The sequence below is a fragment of the Gymnodraco acuticeps genome, unplaced genomic scaffold, assembly GCF_902827175.1.
Source record: "Gymnodraco acuticeps unplaced genomic scaffold, fGymAcu1.1, whole genome shotgun sequence".
NCBI classification, from domain to species: Eukaryota; Metazoa; Chordata; class Actinopteri; order Perciformes; family Bathydraconidae; genus Gymnodraco; species Gymnodraco acuticeps.
In genome coordinates, this window is record NW_022990266.1 from 94,756 (window position 1) to 117,051 (window position 22,296).

The 22,296-nt window shown below is 43.8% G+C and overlaps 1 protein-coding gene across 1 annotated transcript in view; it reads left to right on the forward strand.

Moving 5' to 3' along the window:
* Positions 1-22,296, forward strand: part of plxnb1b (plexin b1b) — a 134,983-nt gene that overhangs the window by 27,725 nt on the left and 84,962 nt on the right. Inside the window, 1 exon segment of the mRNA XM_034220733.1 lies at positions 1,498-1,568. Coding sequence (XP_034076624.1) covers positions 1,543-1,568 — 26 coding nt within the window. The 5' untranslated portion in view covers positions 1,498-1,542.

The window sequence follows — 22,296 nt, forward strand, 5'->3', positions numbered from 1 at the left end:
ATAGAAGTTAGCCCATGAGCCTGAATATAGTCCAGACTAAAGCTGCAACATTTGATTTTCTATTTTAGCTATTGTTTGAACTTGGGACAAGTGTGATATTTAACCTGAAATCATTTTTGATTCAAAATGCGCTATGTATCAACAGATAATAATAAAATAACACTTTCTACACTGCAGACCTTGTTGCCCTATTGGTAAACAAGACCGTTGCTGTTGTCATTGTAAACAGGAAATAGAGGAAACTTGCAAGCCCTGAACAATCACAACAAACTATCTAACCCCCAGTTTCCACGGGTCCGTCTGCGCCGCGCTGCGCCAAGTTACGGCTGCGCCATGTTACGGCTGCGCCATGTTACGGCTGCGCCGCGGCAGTCGTAAGGATCGCGGCCACTCTAGTCAATGGGTCCTATTCCACCACACGCGCCGCTTTACGGCTCAGACGCGTCCCAGAATCGTCCCAGAAGCGGCTCGGCGCAGCACTTCTCTAAAATTAGGATGAATCCTATTTTTGCCGCGGCGCAGCCGTAACATAAGGTCGGGCAGGCAGCCCCCCCTCGCAGGAAGTGGAAAGGTGAGCATCCGGGCCAGGCCCATCCCCCACATATACTAATTTAGCAGACCCCCCTCCTTCATCACAACACCTCCACTACGATACGCACAATGGACGACGAGGTTTTCATCATGGAAGTGGAAAAACACACTATTTTATATGATGTAACCAATGCTTACTACAAGGACAACATCAGAAAGGACAAGGCCTGGTTTTTAGTCGCTGCAGTTTGTGGAGTGGAAGGTAACAACTACATATTAATGTTTTAAAGTTAATTAATACTTGTAGGTACAGTACAGAGCCATTCAGTAGTTTAACATCTTTTGAAAGTCGTTAAACTGTTCAGACGCTACGCTTCTGAAACGCTTCTGGGACGCGTCCGGTGGGTTATGGCGCTAGAGGAGGTCGGACCAAAACCGCGGCGCAGCCGTAATGCGGCGCAGCGCGGCGCAGACGGACCCAGTGGAAACTGGGGGTAAGGGTTATTGTTGGCAAGCATTTTGGATTTAACTTAGGAAGTGCTTATTCTATAAGTAATCAATGACTGAAAGGAATGAGAGCATTTTATATATGAGCAACACATTAACATTTCCTCAATATTCATTTGCAAGTTTTCTCTGAAGTACAGGTCATTTTAAACTCTCTGGACTCATGTTGTTTTGAATGATACGTAAGTATGCACCTTTGACTCCATTAGAAGATAGATTTTCCCTGTGTCATGTTGTGCCAAGCAGAGGCCTGTGTAGCATGAATTCAGAAGATATGTCGGGTGTTGCAAATTGTTCAAGCCCTGTTTGTAGTCTTCCATTTGTTCACTCCTATCCTGGTCTACATTATGGTTCCTCAGAGCGTTTGGGTTGAACTTTATATCCAGCTTTTGGCTTTTAGGGAATAACGCTGTTAAAATTCTTTCTGTGGAATTTTCTAACGCCTTGTCTCCTTCCCAGGTTTGGCCACATCCTCATGGGAGCCATGGAAAGATTGGAAAGAGCATGATAGGAATACTGAACTTCTACAGGTAGTGAATTCAAATGTCTCCTTCTTTCCTACTAATGCTCATGCAGCAATTAAACATACAGAGGAAAAGTAGCCTTCACTCATTTGTATTCCCATATGAGGAGATAGTTATTTGGCCTTTTGCTGATGTTAACACTAAAATAGCCATATGTGTCCAGGGGGTGATCACTCAAGCCATTTAAACTATTTCCTTCAATTCATCTGAATTACACAATGGCTCATGGGATTTGTTTCCTCCTCCTGCGGTGTCAAGTCCACTTCCCTCCTAACCGCATCCCTCCACACTCCGCAGCTATTTAAAGAGTCAGCGGCTGCTCCCAATTACTCCTCCCCAGGCCAAACTAGAAGCTCAGGCCAGGCACACGGAGCCCTCTCCACTGAGACTTTTATCTGCTTGTTTTCATATTTCCCTTCCTCGGTCGGCCCTCCTTTCTTGCGCTTTTACTGTTTTTGCCTCAGCCAAAGATTATTGTGTTTTTCCTCCAGCTGACCTTGGTTACATAAACTAAGGCCTGATCCCCTTCCTTCTCCTCCTCCCTGTCCAAGTCTTCCTCCTCCCTGTCCCACCACTTTGCCCGGCTCCTATCCTCTGGGCGCTCCCACAAAGCCCAGTGTTTTGATTACATTGTGAAATTGGAGCTAGGACTATTTCTTCCCAGGCCGGGGTAGTGCCGAGGACCCGGTTGGAGGATAAGCCAGTGAGGACGAAGCCAGGAAGCTTTTGTGGTTGAATCAGGCAGATGGTGTTAGAGGGTGAACTGTTTATGTCTTCTCATATATTGTCTCTGTGGGCTGTGCATCCAGCCAGCTGTTTGAAATGAGCAGCGTCCCATCTCACTGTCAGCAGCTTTTCCCTAACCCAAAGCCATCATTCAGCCCGGGCTGTTACAGGGTGCAGACGGCCCAGTGCTGTCCTTCAGCTGCAGTAGCAAGGCTGAGGCCCAGGCCCTTGTTGCTCGTAGAAGAAAAAGAGGGATTGTGCATCATATTCTGACGTAGTCTGGCTGAGTGAGCTAATGTCTCGTTTATAACACAGCTTTACTTGTTGTCAGATTGCTTCAACTAGCTCCTTTTTCACTGGCACCAGCTTTCTAAACATGGTCATATTTAGGTACCTAACTTCTCAAGAGGTCATGATTGAGTCGCCTCAAGTCCACAATAACTCGGCAATCAGCTGAGCCTGTGATTTAAGAGTAAGTGTAGCTGGGGTTTAAACATCTGTACATACAAACTCAACCAACCGGGTTAAATCAGCTGACCAGTACACACTCATTCACTTCATTTATCCTACCTCACGTACACTGTTTTTCACACACTGTTACATGTTATACACTAGACCTTATGTGAAATGCAAAACATTTAAATCTACAATCCCTTACACTTGCCTATACACACAAACACACACTTCGGTACTTTGTTATTTAAGGAAATGCTGAAGTTGTTGTTGTCGTCGTCGTCATTGGTGAATTACTGGTTTACTATTGTTCTCAGAAAATAAAATGGTGACACACACATGCACAGGCATAGCTAAGAAAAAACGGAGATGAGCAGCCGAGCATTAGATTACAGGGAAATGATCAGGATGGGTAGACGGTAGGAATGGTCACATCGGTGCACCGGCATAAATGTTCAAAATGCGAGTGCACCGGTTGAAAGAGTGCACATCGGCTACAGTTTGGGTTGAACTCGCGATGCAATGATTGTAACGTCTTTGCATCGGTAAACAAACGATTCATTCATATAATATCCTCTCATCCTGTCAACACTCAGCAGAGATGATCTTTGATCTTTGCTTTGTGCTACGGAGGCCGAGAGTCTCAGTGATCAACACACATGGAAGTCGAGGAGAAAGAGAAACACAGCGCACCAAAAAATACCTACAAATCAAACGTTTGGCAATACTTCGGATTTTTCAAGAAAGACGGACAACTTGAAAAATCGCTCGCAAATTGTAAACGATGCCGAGCTGCTTTAAAGTACACAAGTAGTACGAGGAACTTAGCGACGCACATAAAGAGGCGACATGGGGTCTGCGGCTGAAAAGAGAAACCTGAAAGATAGACGCGAGTGAAATCACTCAGTGAGGTGTTCTGTCAGAGAGAGTGGTGTTTAGTTTACAGCAGCCTGTGACGGCCAATAACAGTTTAAATGTCTTCCTTACTGTAAGCAGTTATTAAATACCTGTTTGTGAAAGGTTATTTGTATTCTTTATTGTTCATATAGAACCCAGTGCTTTCTGCTCACTGGTGAGTTGGCCTCTGGATGAGTGTTAAGCACATCAGGCTGGCAGCTGTATGGGCATTGCTCTATGGTAGCTGTTATTTGCACATCGTTAATCATAGGCAACGCATCCTTAAATTGTTTAACTGTGAGGTCTTATAACATTGAACTGTACTCTGGAGACAGAGAACACTACTACACTTGTGAAAAGGCCTGTTTGTGAAAGGTCCAAGTGTTTGTTTTGTTTAAGGTCAAAAAGAAACGGCATGATGGGATGCACTAGTAGAGAGAACCAAATATGTAAAGCACTTTTTTGTTGATTTATGATTTGCTGCATATGAGGAATAAAACAAAGGCCTCTGTCGTACCATATTGAGTTGTATCATTATTTTGCATCGTGTTGAATCGCATCGTATCGCGCCAAATCACATCATGTTGAATCAAATCGTATCTAACTGTATCGCAACAGGGGTGGGGTGTGTCGTATTGTATCGCATGGTGCCATTAAGTAGCTGGTCACACACACACACACACACACACACACACACACACACACACACACACACACACACACACACACACACACACACACACACACACACACACACACACACACACACACACACATCGTCTGACATTGTTGTTTTCTTTTATTGGTGCAGCCCTGAGCCACAGGGCTGGATTTAGATTAGAATGAAGATGCCTGAGTTTCAGTACTGATGCCTGCCTTCATTTGCTGAGCATTAAACATAATCTTTTAGATAATTAGCGGGGTCAGCTTTAAGTATTGTGTTAACACTGACAACGGTGCAACAAATGAAAACCACCTGGAAATATATGATAAAAGACATTAAGTAACAGTCTGCTATAGCACGGGTGCTAGCATATGGGTGCATACAAGACTAATTACAGCTTATTATTTATGTAAGGTAGTCATATAAATCTGACCTGTAGAAAAACCTGAAGTTTCCTTTACCGTTTTTGAGTTTAACTTATTTTTGTGTTTGTAAGATTATTACTGACAGGACGGTGAAGAGAAATAAGAGAAAAGTCCCTTACTTGGTAATCTTTTATTTTTTAGTAACACACTCGCAATCCCTTGTTCGTTCCTCCTGTGGTTTTAGCATTATGGCACCACAACCTTCCCATCAGCATTGCAGTCCTCTATTATCCACCAAGCCAAGGCACTGTGTGCCTGTTAGCCAGTCACTATCTCATTTCAACTTTCCCATACATGCTGCTTTGATTGCTACAATGGCATAAATCAACAGCTGTTGCCAAAAAAAAAATGTTGGCCCATGTGTGGTATGCTATGGCTCAGGAACAAACGGCTCTTTAGCCTGCACCATGAACATGTGTTCAAACACATCTCGTATCCTCTGTTTGAAATGTGCCATATAAATAAAGTTATTATTATCTGCTGTCTTATAGACGCCCGGCCCTCGCACTGCTCATCTGACGGATAGTGGGTGGGGGTGCAGATTAGTGTGTTTTAAGCGTATCAGGCATCTTAACTAACATTAGGGGGTTTCATAAAGAATCTGGAGTGATACCAAATAAACCTGCTTAAAGGAGCCCATACTGCGGACACAGATGAACTGAAGTCACAAGCTCCATCAGAACTCTGCATGGTGCAGGGTCACAGCCTGCGGAGGTTAGGACTTTTAGCTTTAGTATGTGTTAGCGGCAGAGCTGGGAGGTAGTGAAGTACAAATCCTTCGTTACAGTACACAAGAAGATTTCTCTGGTAGCAGTACTTTACTCCACTATTTATTTTTCTGGCAACTTTTTTCTTTTACTCCTTACATTTTTAATACAAATGCCTGTACGCTGTACTTCTTACAATTTAAACAGGTTTGTTACTTTATTTTTACTCGCATTTTGTGGCGTGATCATTATTATTTAGTCATTGCGCACCATTTTTCAATCTAATGTCAAACAGAAAACACGATCCGTGTATCCATAATTTCCTGGTCTTCTCTAAAAAAGAGGGACCAATGAGAACTCAGCTCGAGGCGTTTCCCAGCATCCTCGGAGCTTAGCCTACGACGGCAGTCACAGGAAGCTACTGCAGGGCCAGTGGCGGCTGGCCCATAGGGGCACTAGGGGTGCCGCCCCACCTCTTCCCACATTACATTTTTAAAAAAAAATATATATATATTTAAAAAATATATTTTTATTTTTAATTTTTAATGAACAAGGTAAATATTATATAATTGGTATCAGTAAAATGTATAATCTACAATAAAATCTCGTTTAAAATTGTGTTACGATGTCTAAAGTTACTGATAAGTCACATGTTTCCTGCCTGGCCTTGCCCGTGTATCATTACCCTCTCTCGTCTGGGCGCTAAGAGAGGAGCCCTCAACCAGTGCAGCAGCAGCCACTAGCAGCTGACTGTTGCTATCTGTAAACTATGCCTCCGAAACATAATTTCAGCCAATCAGCGTCGTCGGATCCGATGATCACCGGGCGCCAATTTCAGCGCCCGGTGCAGGGTTATGGCTAGAAAGGATCCGTCTTGTGTAAAACTCTCGCGAGAGTTTGCGAGTCACGTGGCTGAATGTTTACGTTTGACAGGCAGCCTTTCAGTTACGATCGTTCACATCAGTGGGCCACAGCAAATGATGGTGAGAAGCGAAACTATCTATTAATGATGTCAATTACAGGGAGTGTGATTGTAACTGTGTGTGACTAGCTGGATGCAAACAGGTAAACGCTGTCTTTTGTTTCCCATGCTTGCTCTTCAAACAGCCGGGGACAGATACTATGTGCCCGTGATAAATAAACACGTTTAATAAATGGGAATCACATCATTTGAGTGTTCCCAAAGAACCGGTGTTGTGCAGTTTGTGTGGGCCTACTGTACTGTTGCACAGTTTACTGTAGAAACGATGTCCAGGACAAGGTGTTTGGAAGTGTTGGAAGATTCATAGCTAACCACACTGAAGATTATGGAGGTATTGATCAGTCTTCTCATATCTCTAACATCACCAGAAGTCATCATTTAAGGGGTCATTTCTCAAACTGTTACCCATGTGGTTTATTCACCATTACAATAGCCCCACCTAAAATAATTTCCACCAGCCGCCACTGTGCAGGGTCTTATCTCAAACCGCGCCAGGAGCAAGCAAAGCTATTTCAACTGAGTTTACTCACTATTTTACCAGAGTATTTTTAAACAGGAGTATCTGTACTTCCACTTGAGTGAAGGATGTGTGTACTTTTGTCATCTCTAGTTAGTTGGGTCATTTGTTGGTTGCTGCAGGTCCTTCTTTGCAATGTGTATGGCTTTTGGGTTTTCGCTGATTGATTTACGTACACAGACTCTAAAGAAGGTGTAGAATCCCGATCAGCATGAGAAGGTTCGGAAACGTTTTCTCAGGCTTAAACCGTGCTGCCAGTGACGGTGTCAGTGACTCAAAGCCAGGTGAGAGCTGCTGATGACGGCAGTGATGCGGCAGGGCCTCTCTCATACCGGTGCAAAAACTCTGTTTCCTGTTGGAAAGAGGGTGTCGGTCTGTGGGCTGAGCCTCTCCAAGCTGAGGTGAATTAGGCAGAGTGGAAGTGATTTGATTTCTTTCATCATCCATCACTTTTTCCACCATCTGCTGTTGTTGGGCTGTTCAAACTTTGCTCACTTTGTCTTGGAAGATGAGAATTTAGCAGAGGTAAACATCATTCTCTGAAACTGAGTTTTCATTCAAATGATAGGAATAACCTGTAAAGATAAATGTATCCACACTGTTTATTTTAGACAAGCCCTATGATTTGAATGGCATGGCTGGTTGTAAACAGGTGTGCTCCTCTCACGTCTGTGTGGATGAATGAAGGCTGCCTTCAGGCTCCCAGTGGAAAAGCTTACATTTCCAGCAGTGGACATGACAGGGTGTGGTGCACCAAATGCAAACTGTAGACACATAGAGGAGTGACGCTGCTGACCACACCATAAGTCATGACGGTTGAATTGGATAAACAATGGTGGAAAGTAACAAAGTACATTTACTCAAGTACCATACTTCATACTTCTACGCCACTACATTTTGGAAGCAAATCTTGTACTTTTACGCCGCTACATTTATTAAACACTCTTACATCATAAGATGCAGCACTCTACTACACAAATACAACAAAGTATTTTAAAGAGTATCTCAAATTGGCTTGACATAAAATGCCTTACATGTTACAGGATAATATAATATTATATAAAAATATAGGTACAATCAAGAGCCATTGTGCAATATTGAGTACTTACTTTTGATGATGTATGTACACATTTAGCTGATATTACTTCTGTACTTCAACTTAAGTAACATTATGCATTCCAGATGTGTACTTGAACAGACAATACGTTGCTCTGTATGATGGAATGGATCCGAATGAAAAGCATGGCAGGGTTCATCCATGAACAGTCTGTTAAGGAGGGGCAAACAAAAACATCAAATGGCAGCATTCCCTCCAGAGGTGAGCATGAGGGATGTAATGACGTTTGTAATTGGTCTTTTAGTGAGTTTAATTCTGTCGGTCCATTATCACTCGATGTGTGTGTTGTTGTGGGTACGCCAGAAGGATGTGGCTATCTTAGAAAGTGGTTGCTAATGATAAATCCATTCCCCGGAGGACTGTAAATCACTGGCAGGCCATTTGTTCCCTGGGACCAAATGTCCCTGATGTCAAAGTCTTTAGGAAGAGTCGGGCTGCGGCTCACATATTAACCAGAGCAGGTGTCCTGTTAAAGAAGCTCCCCTACTCCTCTTTGTCTTCTGTCCGTCCACGTTAACCTAGCTTTTGAGTCTTTTTCTTTGTTCCTCCTCTGACAGAACATGAAAGCGTTAAACAAACAGGTGATGTAATACCAAGCTCCCCCCCCACCCACCGTCAGCCAGACAAGGTGACTTTCCTGAGGCGGCCGAGCACTCGCAGCATGCACAACAATATAATCAAATCCTGTCATTTAGTCGACCTCTCCTCCTTTTTCTGTCTGTGTTTTCACATGACTTCTATGAATGAGAAGGGGGGGGGGGGCCCTCACTCACTCACTCATTTCACTGATTGTGTTCTCTTTTTTTAAATCTAAAGTCACCTACATTCATCTTGAGCTTCCCGGACAGCAGAGCAGGGTGCAGAATCTCAATCACTACCTGACCACTTCCATGACATTCACTCATGCTCTCCAGCTGCCTGAAGCTTTTCCCCATTTAGTTCCCTTTCTAATGCCCACTCCTCTCCTAGAAGATCTCTGCTCTTTGAGGATAATGGACCCAAGTAGGGTAGAGTGCTTTTACTGGGGTGTAGCACTTTTGATGTTGGAATTCTCCGCTGTCAGTGGTGGGGGAGGCTGTGAAAAAGTGGGTCATGCACGGGTTTCCCTTCCATTTCTGAAAATGCTGAAACAAGTATTATTTGGAGAGAATGACCTTTAGCCCTAATATCTCCAACACGTGCCCAACTACGAAGGCATTTGACTTTAGTCTTTGTCATTCGCGACAATGAATGGATGCACATTTTTCCAAACCCCTGAGAACAAAGCCGATGACAGAAACAACAAAAACACTGAAATGTGACTCCTCATTTTAGATCCATCCCTAATGATGTGTTCTCTGCTGGGCATCACATTCTAGATTTTGCTATGCAAATGTATTAAAATTAGAGCTATGCTGTGGTTTTTTCTTGTTTGGTTTGGATTATTTGCTTGTTCGTTGCTGAGGTTTTGGCTCAGCGGCTGTGTGAAATAGTTTTCCCATCTGTGACGATATTGTCATCATACTATTCCGAACAGTAAAGGTGTGCTGTCTCTTTAAGATCATTACACTCTAGTATTTCCAGACACGTCTAAACCAATGTGACTGTCCTTATCTTTCTCTCCTTCTCAATAATCCCCGTATCCTCTCTTTCATTCAACCAGCCGTCCTCTGCCTGTTCTCCCCACCCCCCATCCATCCAAGACAGACTAAATTAATAGACGGACTGAGAAAGAGCAAAGACGCAGAGAGACAGCAAGCTAAAGAAACAAAGGGGGCGAAGAGGAAATGGATGAGCCGGGGGGGGTGGGGGTGGGGGGGGTGGTGATGAGATGAGGAGAAAGAATAGATTGGTTTAGACAATAGACATATTAGAGATGGAGGCCAGATGATACCCAGAGGGGTACAGTTAAACACACAGGAGGCTGATCAATAAGGGGAGCCCGCCTCCAGGGAGTAGACCTGACACACACACACACACACACACACACACACACACACACACACACACACACACACACACACACACACACACACACACCTGCCTCAGGGGAGTAAAGGACAATACACACCCCATTTGGCAGCCTCCCCCCTCCTCACTGCATACACATTTACACAATCCCTGGTCTCTGGGGGTCGAGGTGGCTGACCAATTGGAATCTGTCCTCACTGGGAGAGAAAGTGTTAAGCAGGGAAACTCGAGGAGAAGCTGCCGACTGACCCAAATGACCAAGTTAGGGCAAAAACATGGGTTTTAATTCTGTGGATGTTTCCATGGGCCCGGTGCGGTCAGATGTATACCACTTGTGATGTCCACTGCTGCATCACATTGATTAGAGAATAGCTGAGCAAGGCAGCAATACAACTCAAGTTGATACAAAAAAAAGAAGGGTAAGTGCAGAGGGCTCCATGCTAAACGCTTCTGTTTAAACGACAGGACAATTGTGTCGCTCTGTGATCAAAGGGAGCAAGCCAACAGGGCTTTTGCTCCACCCCATTGCAATGGAAAACCAGTCCAGTTGTTCCAGCTGCTCGCCTTCTGGTGGCTCTTCACAGCCTGCCGCGTGGCGACCTGTAAAAGCGGCTGCAGAACAGGAGCAGGAATAACAGGCCAGCTCTAATACAGTACAGTTTGCCTTATGATGGGTTTTGGAAATGTTTTCCTTAATTGACAGAGGTCAGATGCTGGATGCAGAGATGAAAAAGACGCAGTCTGAAATTGTGGAGACGGCAATGTTACCAAAAACCTTGAATAAAATGCTGAACTGCCACACAGTTAAACTACATCTTCTTTTGAAAATGTCTCTGTTACGGCAAGTAAACATCTCATCCTCATTAGTGTACACTGTAAGGCTCGTCCAGGCTGTGCAAAGTCTGCAGGAACTCCATAATGCAAATGAGGATTATAATGTACCGAAGATCATTTCAATAATTTGAACAAGCTGCTTTTAAAGCCTTAACAGTAAAGTCCTTCTAGGACTTGGCTTGTTGGTTACACATATGTGACTTGCTCATTCAGTGCCTTGCCCCAAATATGATAAATGAACCTATAGCATTCATATTGTCTTTATGTAGAGCCTTGCTCATCTTCTTACCTTTCAAATAACGTTTTACTTTACATGTCAACATTCTCACACACATTCTGATGGCAGGGCTTCCATCGGGATCGAATAAATCATTCATTCACACAAAACCAATGGCACATCCTTCAGCTGTAATTTGGGGTTCAGAATCTTGCCCAGAGACACTTGAAACTATCAACGCATTTATACAAATGGGACGTCCCAGACCAGGTTGTGAGCATGAAGGGGCATTTAAACGGGACCCTCACAGCAGGGTGCCACTGAGTCTCCATAGCGACCTTGCCACCCCGCAGATTGTTGAAACTGACAAGGGGGACGGGCCGGCCGATGGAAGGAAGCTGATTAGCTGTGGAGTGGCTCTTCTTTGGTCATAAAGAGCTTTGATTGTGGCCGCAGAGCTGGGAGGACATACCTGACCTGCTGTGAGGGAGAATTAATGAAGACGTTTGGGATTTGAAGCCGCACTGTAGTGTGCGTTTGTGCTAACACGATCATTAGATGTCTGTGTGTGCTTGTGTAATTACTGTCTCTAGTTTAATGCCAGCTTGTGCAGCTGTTACCAGACACCTTCAAAGCCCACCAAACGACCAGCAAACACATCCACAACACGGCATGAGGAGACTCATACATCCAGACTCACTGCCACTGAAGCTCTGCCATAACTGACAACTGCTGAGTATAGCCTCAGTTAAACAAAGTATCGTAAAACAGGAATGGAGTTTAAAGTCTCTGTTCATGAAATGTGTATTATAGGCTTTTCTGTGCCGACATTTGTGAGATATCAGTCCGGGTGGTTTTGCTGCCGTGTGTCTGGCTCTGTCTAGCAAGGAGGAGTAATGCCTCGTATTTAGACTGCTGTCAGGACACTGTGCTGATAACAGTGAGTGGGGGAACCTGCGGAAATAGACTGTCAGTCCTTCAATATCACTCCCATAACCACTGCAGCACCCTGAACCCACACACACATAGAAAGAGGGGTAGGATGAAGTGTAGGGGAGTTGTTCTGGAGCTCTACAGGCAATCTAAATATTCTCTGCCCCTCGAGCGTTTCAGACGGAGAAGAAATAAACACTGATGTCACCACAAAAAGTGCTTCAGAGAGAAGCTCCTTTTAATTAGGTCTTGCTGATTTTGGGACACTGAGAAAAATGTCTTATTTGCAGAGACTTGGTGCAGACTAAAGCTTTTCACTGGTACCAACTGCTCTTTCCCAAGATCAAACAATTGAGCATTCTACTCTTGCTTGTGTTGTTGTTTGGTCCAGAGCATTTGGACCAGGTCTAATAGTCCCACCCTTTCAGATGCAGACGTGTGTTTGCCTCGTACATGCTCTCTGTGTCCATTGACCACTGCGATTCGGTCCAGCATTTTTTAATGCCTATTCATCAATCCACATTCTACATTGCTAGCCAGGAGTTCAGACATGTGTCTGTCTTTGTATTCCTTTTTAAGGCAAATTATCCTTCTTAAAAAAAAAACTCCTTCGATTGTTCACTTTTTCTTCGTGGCAAACCAGCTACAAGTGTCACCAACTGGCCTGGAGTAAAGAACCAAACGAGAGCATGCACGGTCTGTGCGCTTCCTTAACGCACAGTCTTAGAGTCACACATTTTGGGCTGCACACCGGGTTTCGGTCCCTAACGTCCCTAACTCAGTGTTTTCCTTTTTGGTCCCTGGTTCATGAACTCTGGCAGCAAGCCGATGCCAAACTTCTGAATAGGTTTGTCTACAGCATCGAAGGTGAAGGTAGCACAGAATGACTAATGGCCTCCTGGGCACGATAGGAAAGCATTGGGACTCGGTAAACTATCTATGGATTGGTCCCCTGAATAATGCTTCATCAAGAAGAACACGTCTGTGTAGACATCAGCAGGGGGAAAGGTATTTAGCTCAAGCTGTAAACCGATGGCATCTGGTAGCAGGGGTGCAGTAAGATCTGTAGTGGGACATGTAAGTATAGAAAGAAGTACACTTAAAAGAAAAAAAAGTATACACTAATGGAAATGAGAGCAGTAATCAGGATTGAGTGTCATACAATGTGTCTTTAAGAGCAGAACCCCCCCTGCCCCAGTATGGACAAACACATCTCTGTCTGCTCTTGTCTAGTCGCTGCAGACTCTGGGTGTGGTTTAATTCTCTGGCTGGATGTCTATTGTTGCCCCATTATGTGCATTTTGTAGGCCAGAACTACTCTAACAAGCTCTAACAAGTCGTGTAGGACAGAGAGTGAACACACATACTATAGAGAGATGCTGTTTGAGAAACCAATGTGAGTTTGGAACATTGAACAATGTAAATCTATTCTAGTAGACCTCAACAATGGAACTATGATCAGTAGAGATGGCCATGACATGGGACCTTTAATAAAAACTTGTTGACAGTTGACGCACGCACGCACGCACGCACGCACACACACGCGCACGCGCACACACACGCGCACGCGCACACACGCGCGCGCGCGCAGGTAGGTAGGTAGGTGCAGACAGCAGGAGACTGATGGGGGCAGGGAGGTGCCTATTGTGTTTTTAATGTAGCTCTTCATCCCCTGCATTGTAACAGAAGGGGTGAGAGGTGCTCAAACAGTACACACACACACGTTTTTCCCAGCCTCCTTTGCCCTGCCACTGGGGGAGGAGGAGGTGGATGCAGAATGGGACCACTGGTGCAGTTTGATTGCACCACGACGGTTGGGATAAGTCATAAATCATGCCTGTCGCAGCTCCTAATCATCACACACACACACACACACACACACACACACACACACACCTCACAGATATGCATCTTGTCTTTACTTCTTGGTATAACTGGCTGCACTGGGAATAGCCTGGGACGGTCATTACGTGCAGATGGAGGGCGAGGATCACCAGCCCCCCTTCGCTCTATGAAACTATCCAGTTATGGATTATTCTCTCAGAGAGCTGTGGGTTTAACCTCCCCGGTGGGAAGGGGCCGCCTGTCATAACGGAGTGTGAACTATGTGTGTGTGGTGTATGTGTGTGACACTTTACCCATCTTATCAGTGCCCGGGCAGCTGTGTACCTAACGCTGTTTCATCTCATTGATTCCATTACCAACAATGATGTTGCACAGATAGCTTTTCACTTCAGAATATGGACGTTTTAAAGCTCACCTATTATTCTATATTTGAACAATATATTATAGGGCCATATCAAAACATGTCTCTGAAGTGTTTTGTTGAAAACACCAAACAGATCACCCATTGTAGCATGCCTCATACCCCTGTATTTCAGCCCTGTTACTAAAGGGCTGATTCTGGGTCTGGCCCTTTAAATGTAACCAAGCTGCTACTGACCACGCCCCTTTTGTGCTACCGGTCATGCCCCTTTTGTGCTGCTGGCCACGCCCCTTTGTAGTGTCCACATGCAAGCAGTGAGCTCTGTGAAGAGAAGGCTGTGTACCAGCAGAGACTCAGCTAAACGCTGCCGTGATTTAACGCCACATTATGTTCCAAACCACATCAAGCATTCTGGAACAGTATGGAGCTCAAACATTTTCTCTCTCTTGTGGGTTTACCACAAGGACAGAACCTTTTATATCCTGGTTCTTTACATATATTCTCTCCAGTACAGCGTTAGCTCTGAGTGTTAGCGATTTTAGTAATGTCGTCATGACGCAGCAAATCTAGCTCTTACTTGTATTGTTGTACCCCCGTTTTTAGGGTTGTATTTTATAACACTTTGTGAGTCTCCTTACACACCAGGGACACAGATTGATGTATAAAATACATAAAAAAGTGCATTTTGCATAATAGGTGACCTTTTTAAAGAAACACATCACAACTTGTTGGGAAATACCCGTGTATGAAGATTGATTTCATTTTTCTGTGTGTCTAGTAAGGAGATACTGGGACAATTTCAACTCAGTTTAGAAGAGACAGGGGAAACGGATGTACTGATTTTTGGCAGGTATTGTGTACACTGTGATCACCATCCTAGTCAGTATCAACACTGACGTTTTTTTACAATTCAACCTGTTGGGAACATACACTTATTTGACAGTTTTTTAAGGTACACCAAGCCGAAAGGATGGTTAAGGTGATGTTTTTACAGAGGTGCAGATTCAACTGTATGGTCATTTTGGTAGAGCTGCATCATACAGGCGGGGCCTTTGTTAGCCCTGCGCTGGCATTACAAAAAATAGAATTGAGTGTTAGAGGCAGGCTATAGGTGTACACCTATCAAATATTTAAGGTTGAATGTAGAAGAATATTGTCATGTAAAATGCTAAAGCCACGCATGGTCATGTGGGTGCTATTAAATGTCTCCTTTTTATTTTTGATTCATAGCAATATTTGACATGATTTCATTTTTTCATGGATAAGACGCTACACTTTCTACAGTTTGCCAGTCTCTTCACGCCCTCTTTCAGGAACAACATGCAGATTGGTTGCTTTGTGAATACCTAAGATACCAATTGTTTTTCTCCCATGTTTTAGATTTTTAAGTGGCATTTATACTCCATAGATGAGAAACTGATGAGAACAATCTCTGTTTCTTTTGTATAAACAGTCCCCTCTCACCGATGAGTGCCATCTCCTGCCACCATTCACATCTGGATCTCCAGGTCTCTTCTCTGTGTTCAGGGACTAACCTCTGATTGATGAAACACAGTGGATATGGTCAGATTGTTTTTTCAAACCCTTTTTCCCCCCCTGATTACTGTTAATATTTCGGTTGATATCATGAAATAGCTGCTGTATATGTTCTGGCGGCCGCTCTGCACTGTGCGGTGTTGTTTAAACCTCCGGGCTGGATGAAAGCAAAGTGCTGCCTGCCTCCCAAGGTCAGGTCACACAGACCTTAGATGTGAGTGATGTTGTGGGTGAATTCAGAGCAGTGTGTTTGTGTGTGAGAGACCCTTGTGCTGTCTGCAGCACGATGATAAATGAGACCGTAAGATTGCAGATGTGAGACTTGACTGTTGATTTCTTGACTATCCAAAAAACATCCTCACACACACACTTTACAGCAGGGGTTCCCAACCCCCGGTCCAGGTGTTACTGCCGGGCCGCGAAATAGCTGTGAGTTTATCGTAATATTTGCAGAATTATAAATATATAAAAATATTTTATCATAATATTTCTTTCAAAAAGTGTTTAATTTTCGCACCTATACCAGTCATATGTGACCCGCTCTATCGAAATCAGTCGGAAGTCGCAACGGCTCATTTCAAAATAAACGTGGATTTACGTAAAAAACTATTTTTTCGGGGTTGGGGTGTTTTGTTTGATTTTAAACAAACAAAGTCTTGGCTTTCAGAATATGAAACTTTTATTTCCAAAATCACACGATAAATACATGCTTGTAACGTAGTGCTGGGGGGGAAACGATTATTTTGAAAACGATTAATCGGGCGATTATTTGATCGATTAGTCGACTAATCTAACGATTATTTTTCTGTTGTTCAATTCATAAAAAACGTAATGTAAAAAAAACGTAATGTAAAAAACATTTGTTTCACGATACTGTGTCTCAGGGGATCTTAATATTTAAGAACCTATTAATGTGTTATACCAGATTAACGGAAATAATCTCAGCTAACTGACGATACAAACCATGTTTACCAAAACAAAACACAAGTCTCATAAGAAGCATCTTAATGACCCCTGAGCGAAAAATGCTAACGGACATTGGCACAGAACTCAAGATAAAAGTACCCTTATTACTTATCGTAGCTGCACATACAATATATCCAATTAAAGCTGAGACTCCACAGATTATGTAGGTCTATAGTATCATCACTGAGTGATCCGGACTCGTGACAGGGGAAGCAAATACAGTCATCACAACACGTACCTTCACAGAGCTTCTCGGGAGATCGTCTCACCACCGTAATCTGATCAAAAAACGTGTTCAATGGCATTCAAATGAGAAAAAACGCGGCTGAATCGGTTAATCCATAGGTTTTTAACGTCTATGTATAAAAAAATGATTGAATTTATAATCCATAATTCCATTTTATGTAAAAATCGGAGAGCAAATGCTAGCTGCTAATGGTAGCCACCACAGCTAGCTGCTGCTTCTGCTAGGCTATGCAGCAGTCTCAGTGAGATATAAATATATAAATATCTTTGCGTTTTGGACTAATTTAAAAATATTCCCATGCTTTTGAAGACCTAGGGCGAGATGTTTTCGTTTGGGGGCTTCGTGCGCAATCCTGTGAGGAGGAGGTGGTAGCCGTTTCAGTCTCCATTGTGTTTGAAGTGCGATTGCGAACTGCTTGTTGCTTTGGGTGACCCACGTGTGTGTAGCGACGCGTCGACGCGGAAATATGTCGTCGACGATATTTTGAAGTCGACGCGTCGCTACAGCACTATTGTAACGGGACGAAGACAGGCACCTCTCACTCGCAATCTGCTCTTCCGCAGCGCTGCTCCCCCTCCCTCCGGCTGAAATTATGAATGTAAGAGTATAGTAATCATAGATAACACGGCAGGGTCCGTTAGTTTGTTTTCATCTGATTTCAATTAAACAAAGTCTTGGCTTTCAGAATATTAAACTTGTTTCGGCAAATTCAGATGATAAATACAACTTTGAAGCTTGACGGCATAATTACAAGCAGAGAACGGAGTAATTTACGGTACGTCCACACAGCAGCTTTTCAAAAATTTTGAAAATCTTGGAGCTTGGCGTGTCTGAAAGCTTGGGGATTTTTTGCGAGCAACGCGACCAACAACCAATCACATGAATCTCCCGCCCCCGACATACAAAGCAAAAAACCCCGGGGATTTTATGCGAGCAATATATATATATATATATGTCAGATTTTTCAGCTGTCAGTTACAATCGTAGTTATAGGCCCGGACACACCAAGCCGATTTTGGCCGTCGGTGGGCGTCAGGCTGACGATGAGCGTCGACACGCCCTACTCAGATTGGTGTGTCCCGCACCGTCGTGTCTTTTCAGCCGTGCCGACGCCTTTTCGGCCAAAAACCCACCGATGGGGTCGAATCGGTGGGCAGTAACCCTAACCCTGAACATATCCACAAACTGTGGGTCCTCTTCTACCCATACCACTGCAATAGCCAGCAAACTCACTGACATGATCCACAACATTGTGACCCTCAGCTAAAACAGGCTGTTCCACTGTGGGCCTCTCACAGCAAGACAGGCATGCTCTTTTCAAACGTAGATACATTTTAAAGACCTTTTTACATTTTGACGTTCACCTATTGTCTAGTGAAACCGAAATAATTGAAACCCCATTCCTTGCGGTTCACCATTAAAGGCGTGCTGTGCCGAGCACATTTGACTGTTTATTCCCAGCAGGAGGTGAGGCTGGAGGAGGGAACGGTTCCCTGTGTGCGCCTTTAACTGAGAATGTGAAGAGTTTCAGAGATGCAGCATTATTTATGGGGAGGGAATGAAGAAAGAGCATTGGGCTCGGGGTGTGGGGCATTCCTGCATCTGTACTGCCAGCTCTGAGGGCCCAAAGGCACGGCAGAGAGGGGTTCAGAGGAGTGAGTCTCACCCTGATAGATAAGTAAAGGATCATGTTCAGCGAGGCGGTCATTAATAAAAAATGAAGATAGACTTTCTGATCAGGATCCCCGACTCGGCTACCTACATAATAAACCGAAAACATAATATTGGTTGAAAATGATCGTATTCCTTCCGCTTAGAGAGAAATAGTCTGTTCCACTGCCAACCAACGGCTGTACTGCTGCGACAGCAACGTAACTTAAAGTGGACCTATTATGCTATATTGGAAACATGTATTGTAGGGCCTTACCTATACAAATGTCTGTGAAGTTGTTTGCTTAAAATACCAAACAGGTCACCCATTGTAGCCATGCCTCATACTGCTCATACCCCTCTTTTGCAGCCCTGTTGCAAACAGGCGGATTCTGCTTTAAATGGAACGGCTGCTGCTAGCCACGCCCCTTTGTAGCGTCACGCAGCTTTCCCCTGCTAGAGAGATTTCTACCGGGAGATCTCAGCTAAACACTGCGGTGATTAAATGCCATGTTATGCTCCTAACCAATTCAAGCTTTATTTCTGAAACAGTATGGAGCTCAAACCTTTCTCTCTCGCAGGTTTTACCACAAGGACATTACGTTACACATATTCTCTCCAGTAGCCTACAGCGTTAGCTCCATGGTTAGCTCTGAGTGTTAGCATGCTTGCTAATGTATTGTAAACACACAGCATATTACGCCGCGCATTGTTTCTGATACAGCACATAGCTTGACATGTTCTTTCTTAAGTGTTTACTGCTAGAACAGTGCCATTATATGTATTATATATATAACAACTTTACTTTAAGCCTCCAGCAGACATCCTGCTAAATATACAGACACATAGCTGCGACTGTATACGGAGACGATAGGTCGGGATGTGTCATGTCGACCGGATTTCACCAATGACGTGATAGGAGCGAAAATTCAGGATCTGCTTGTTAGCACCCCCCATTGTTTGAGATGTGGGTACGGAGGAAAAGAGAGAGGGGGTGTTTCTCAATGTGCTCCAGAGCCACTATTTCAAGCATACTATGTCATCGAGTGCCGCCGAAGGACTGTTCCAATGTCCAGCATGCTTGGAATTCTACCGAGCCCGGCGTACTTCGTAGCGAGACATTTCGAGGCTGCACATGTATAGACTCCGCGGTCTTAAAATCCCCACAATGCTTTGCGTACGGGCCAATTTCCCCAAATCTGTGGCGGAAAATGTAAGGCGGGGCCTCTCATATGACGCACACCTGCACACTTGCTCGCCTGTTCCACTCTTCGTTTTCCGAATGCCAGGAAGTATTCTTTTAAACACTGGCAGAGACCGTACCGTGTTCCCTTTAGTGTTTACTGGTAAAGCATGGTAAAGCAGCATTTAGTTATTATGCTCCAAATATCTGGAACAAACTCCCAGAAACCTGCAGGTCCGCTGCAACTCTGACTACTTTTAAATCCAGACTGAAGACTTTTCTTGTTGTCGCTGCTTTTAATTATTCATATCTTAGACTGCACTGTAACTTTGATCCATGTACTTTTTCTTTTAATGTTTATTTTATTAGCTTTTCTTTTTAATGACTGATTTTAAATGCCATTTTCTTAATGTCTTTCATTTTTTGTAAAGCACTTTGAATTGCCTTGTGTTGAAAAGTGCTATATAAATAAACTTGCCTTGCCTTACTTCCTGTCTGTCTGTCTTCTTCTGCTGATTTCTCTGACGTCTTTTAACCACTTTCCTTTTCATGTGCTCCCAGCTGACCTTAAATTCACCGGACTTCTTTATGTGGATTGATATGACTGCACATCGTCCCTTGATCCTGCTTAGCAGCATCTGTTAGCAATAATTAACAACCTCTGGAATGTCCAAATTGACCAATCAGAATAGAATGTTCAACTAATACGTAATAAATAATGTTGAAGTTCAATCAGTGATTCCTCAAATTGTCATTGTGAGTAACACTGTATAATAACTATCATTCATACATTTTATGAGTTATTTACGCTTTTGTTAAAAGTTATTTTCAACAATTCAATGATGATAAAGAACATTTACTTATCATTAGTAATGATATCAGTGTAATATCAACTATATATTAAAACAATTACATATTGATCATAGCATTTATAAACTATACAAATAAGTATTTGAAAACCAAATGATTTTCAGTGTTTTCAGCAAAGCCAGCAGCTCTGTGACTGTCAGAGGGACTGACTGACCGACATGTGAGTGGAAGGATCTCCTCCACCCCTCCACCCCTCTTCTCCTCCTCTCCTCCACCCCTCCATCCCTCAGCAGTGTAATAACCAGCCTGATGCCTGTGTCCTTCAGCACCTTATTGAAAACCTCCTGCTTGTAAAACAGGCAGAGTTGAGAGAAGCACCAGAACACAAACACACATGTCTCCATGACGTGCCTAGTGTCAGGTCTATTGGACCAGCATGCTTTGCCAGCAGCTGCTTCAAGCTGGCACACTCACAGAGGGTGGCCCAAACCATGGTGGCAGACCCCCCCCTTCAGGGTGGTCTCCTGTGGCACAGCAGGTTTGCTCTGATGTGACTCATGGCTTCAGACAGAGTTACTCTGTTCTGCCCTGAGAGGGAACTCGCCACAGTTGTCATGGTGTTACATCAGATTATGTGACACCGGCTGAAAAGACACGCATTAATTTCTCCGAACAATATGAACTTACTCGGATATCTAGAAATACACAAACACACACCGGCATACACATGTACTGTATATCTCTACAGAAACCTACCTTTAAGGCGTTTCTGGATAATATGAACTTGCATAGATATTCAGAACAGAAGTGCGAACACGCACGCACGCTCACTGTCTCCCCTCCCCCATGAGTTATCCAGAAATATTTACTACATTTGCATTATAAGCAGCTCTTAAAATCCCCCCTCCTGAGCTCCATATAAGGCTGTTGGTCTAATTCTTTCCCTAAACTGGAGCACTAATGCTTGGGTGAAGTAGCAGCACGACGATGCTCACCTCCAAGAGGAATCCTGGGTATTTAGCAGAGCCTGGTGAAGAGAGGTGCAAGCTGTGGAAGTCAACAGGAGGGTGTGTTTAGCATAGTGCCATCAGTGCATGTTGGTCTAAATGTGCCTTTTTTATTTAGTTTTAATTTCCTGTTCTAGAAAATATAGCACTTTGCTTGTTTATGGCACAGGCTGCTAATCATAAACAGTTGAACAGTGGCCAGATACGATGAAACACGTCCAATAGATGTTTGATAGTGTGGTTTGATCAATAGCAATCAGTGTTAAATTATTGCTAAACAAATAATGGGTTATATTTGTTTGGGCCCTGCAGCGCCTCTGACTGTGTGAGCCCTTGATTCCATGTTTGTGGTGGTTATCCATGTATCATCCCATTATCTGGCACACAGCTTGGGGAACGCCCGAGGCTCGTTATGGTTTCACGGCTTGTCAAAACTGTGGAGTGGCTGGCAGCACTTCTGGGTTCCAACTCCTTTTTTTCATTCTTCTGCTGTTGGAGAAGCTCATTTAGTTTTTATTGGCCAACACACTCTGGCTCCACACCCTTACCTTAACACACACCCTTATGTTTTATTAAGGTAACACTATGGAAAAGCAGCATTAGGCATATGGGACCACAAAGAGGCTCTTTGTGAAGCTCTGTGTTTTACACGCACACAGCACACAGAGGAGCAGACAACACAGCAGTCATACTAACATTTACCCTTC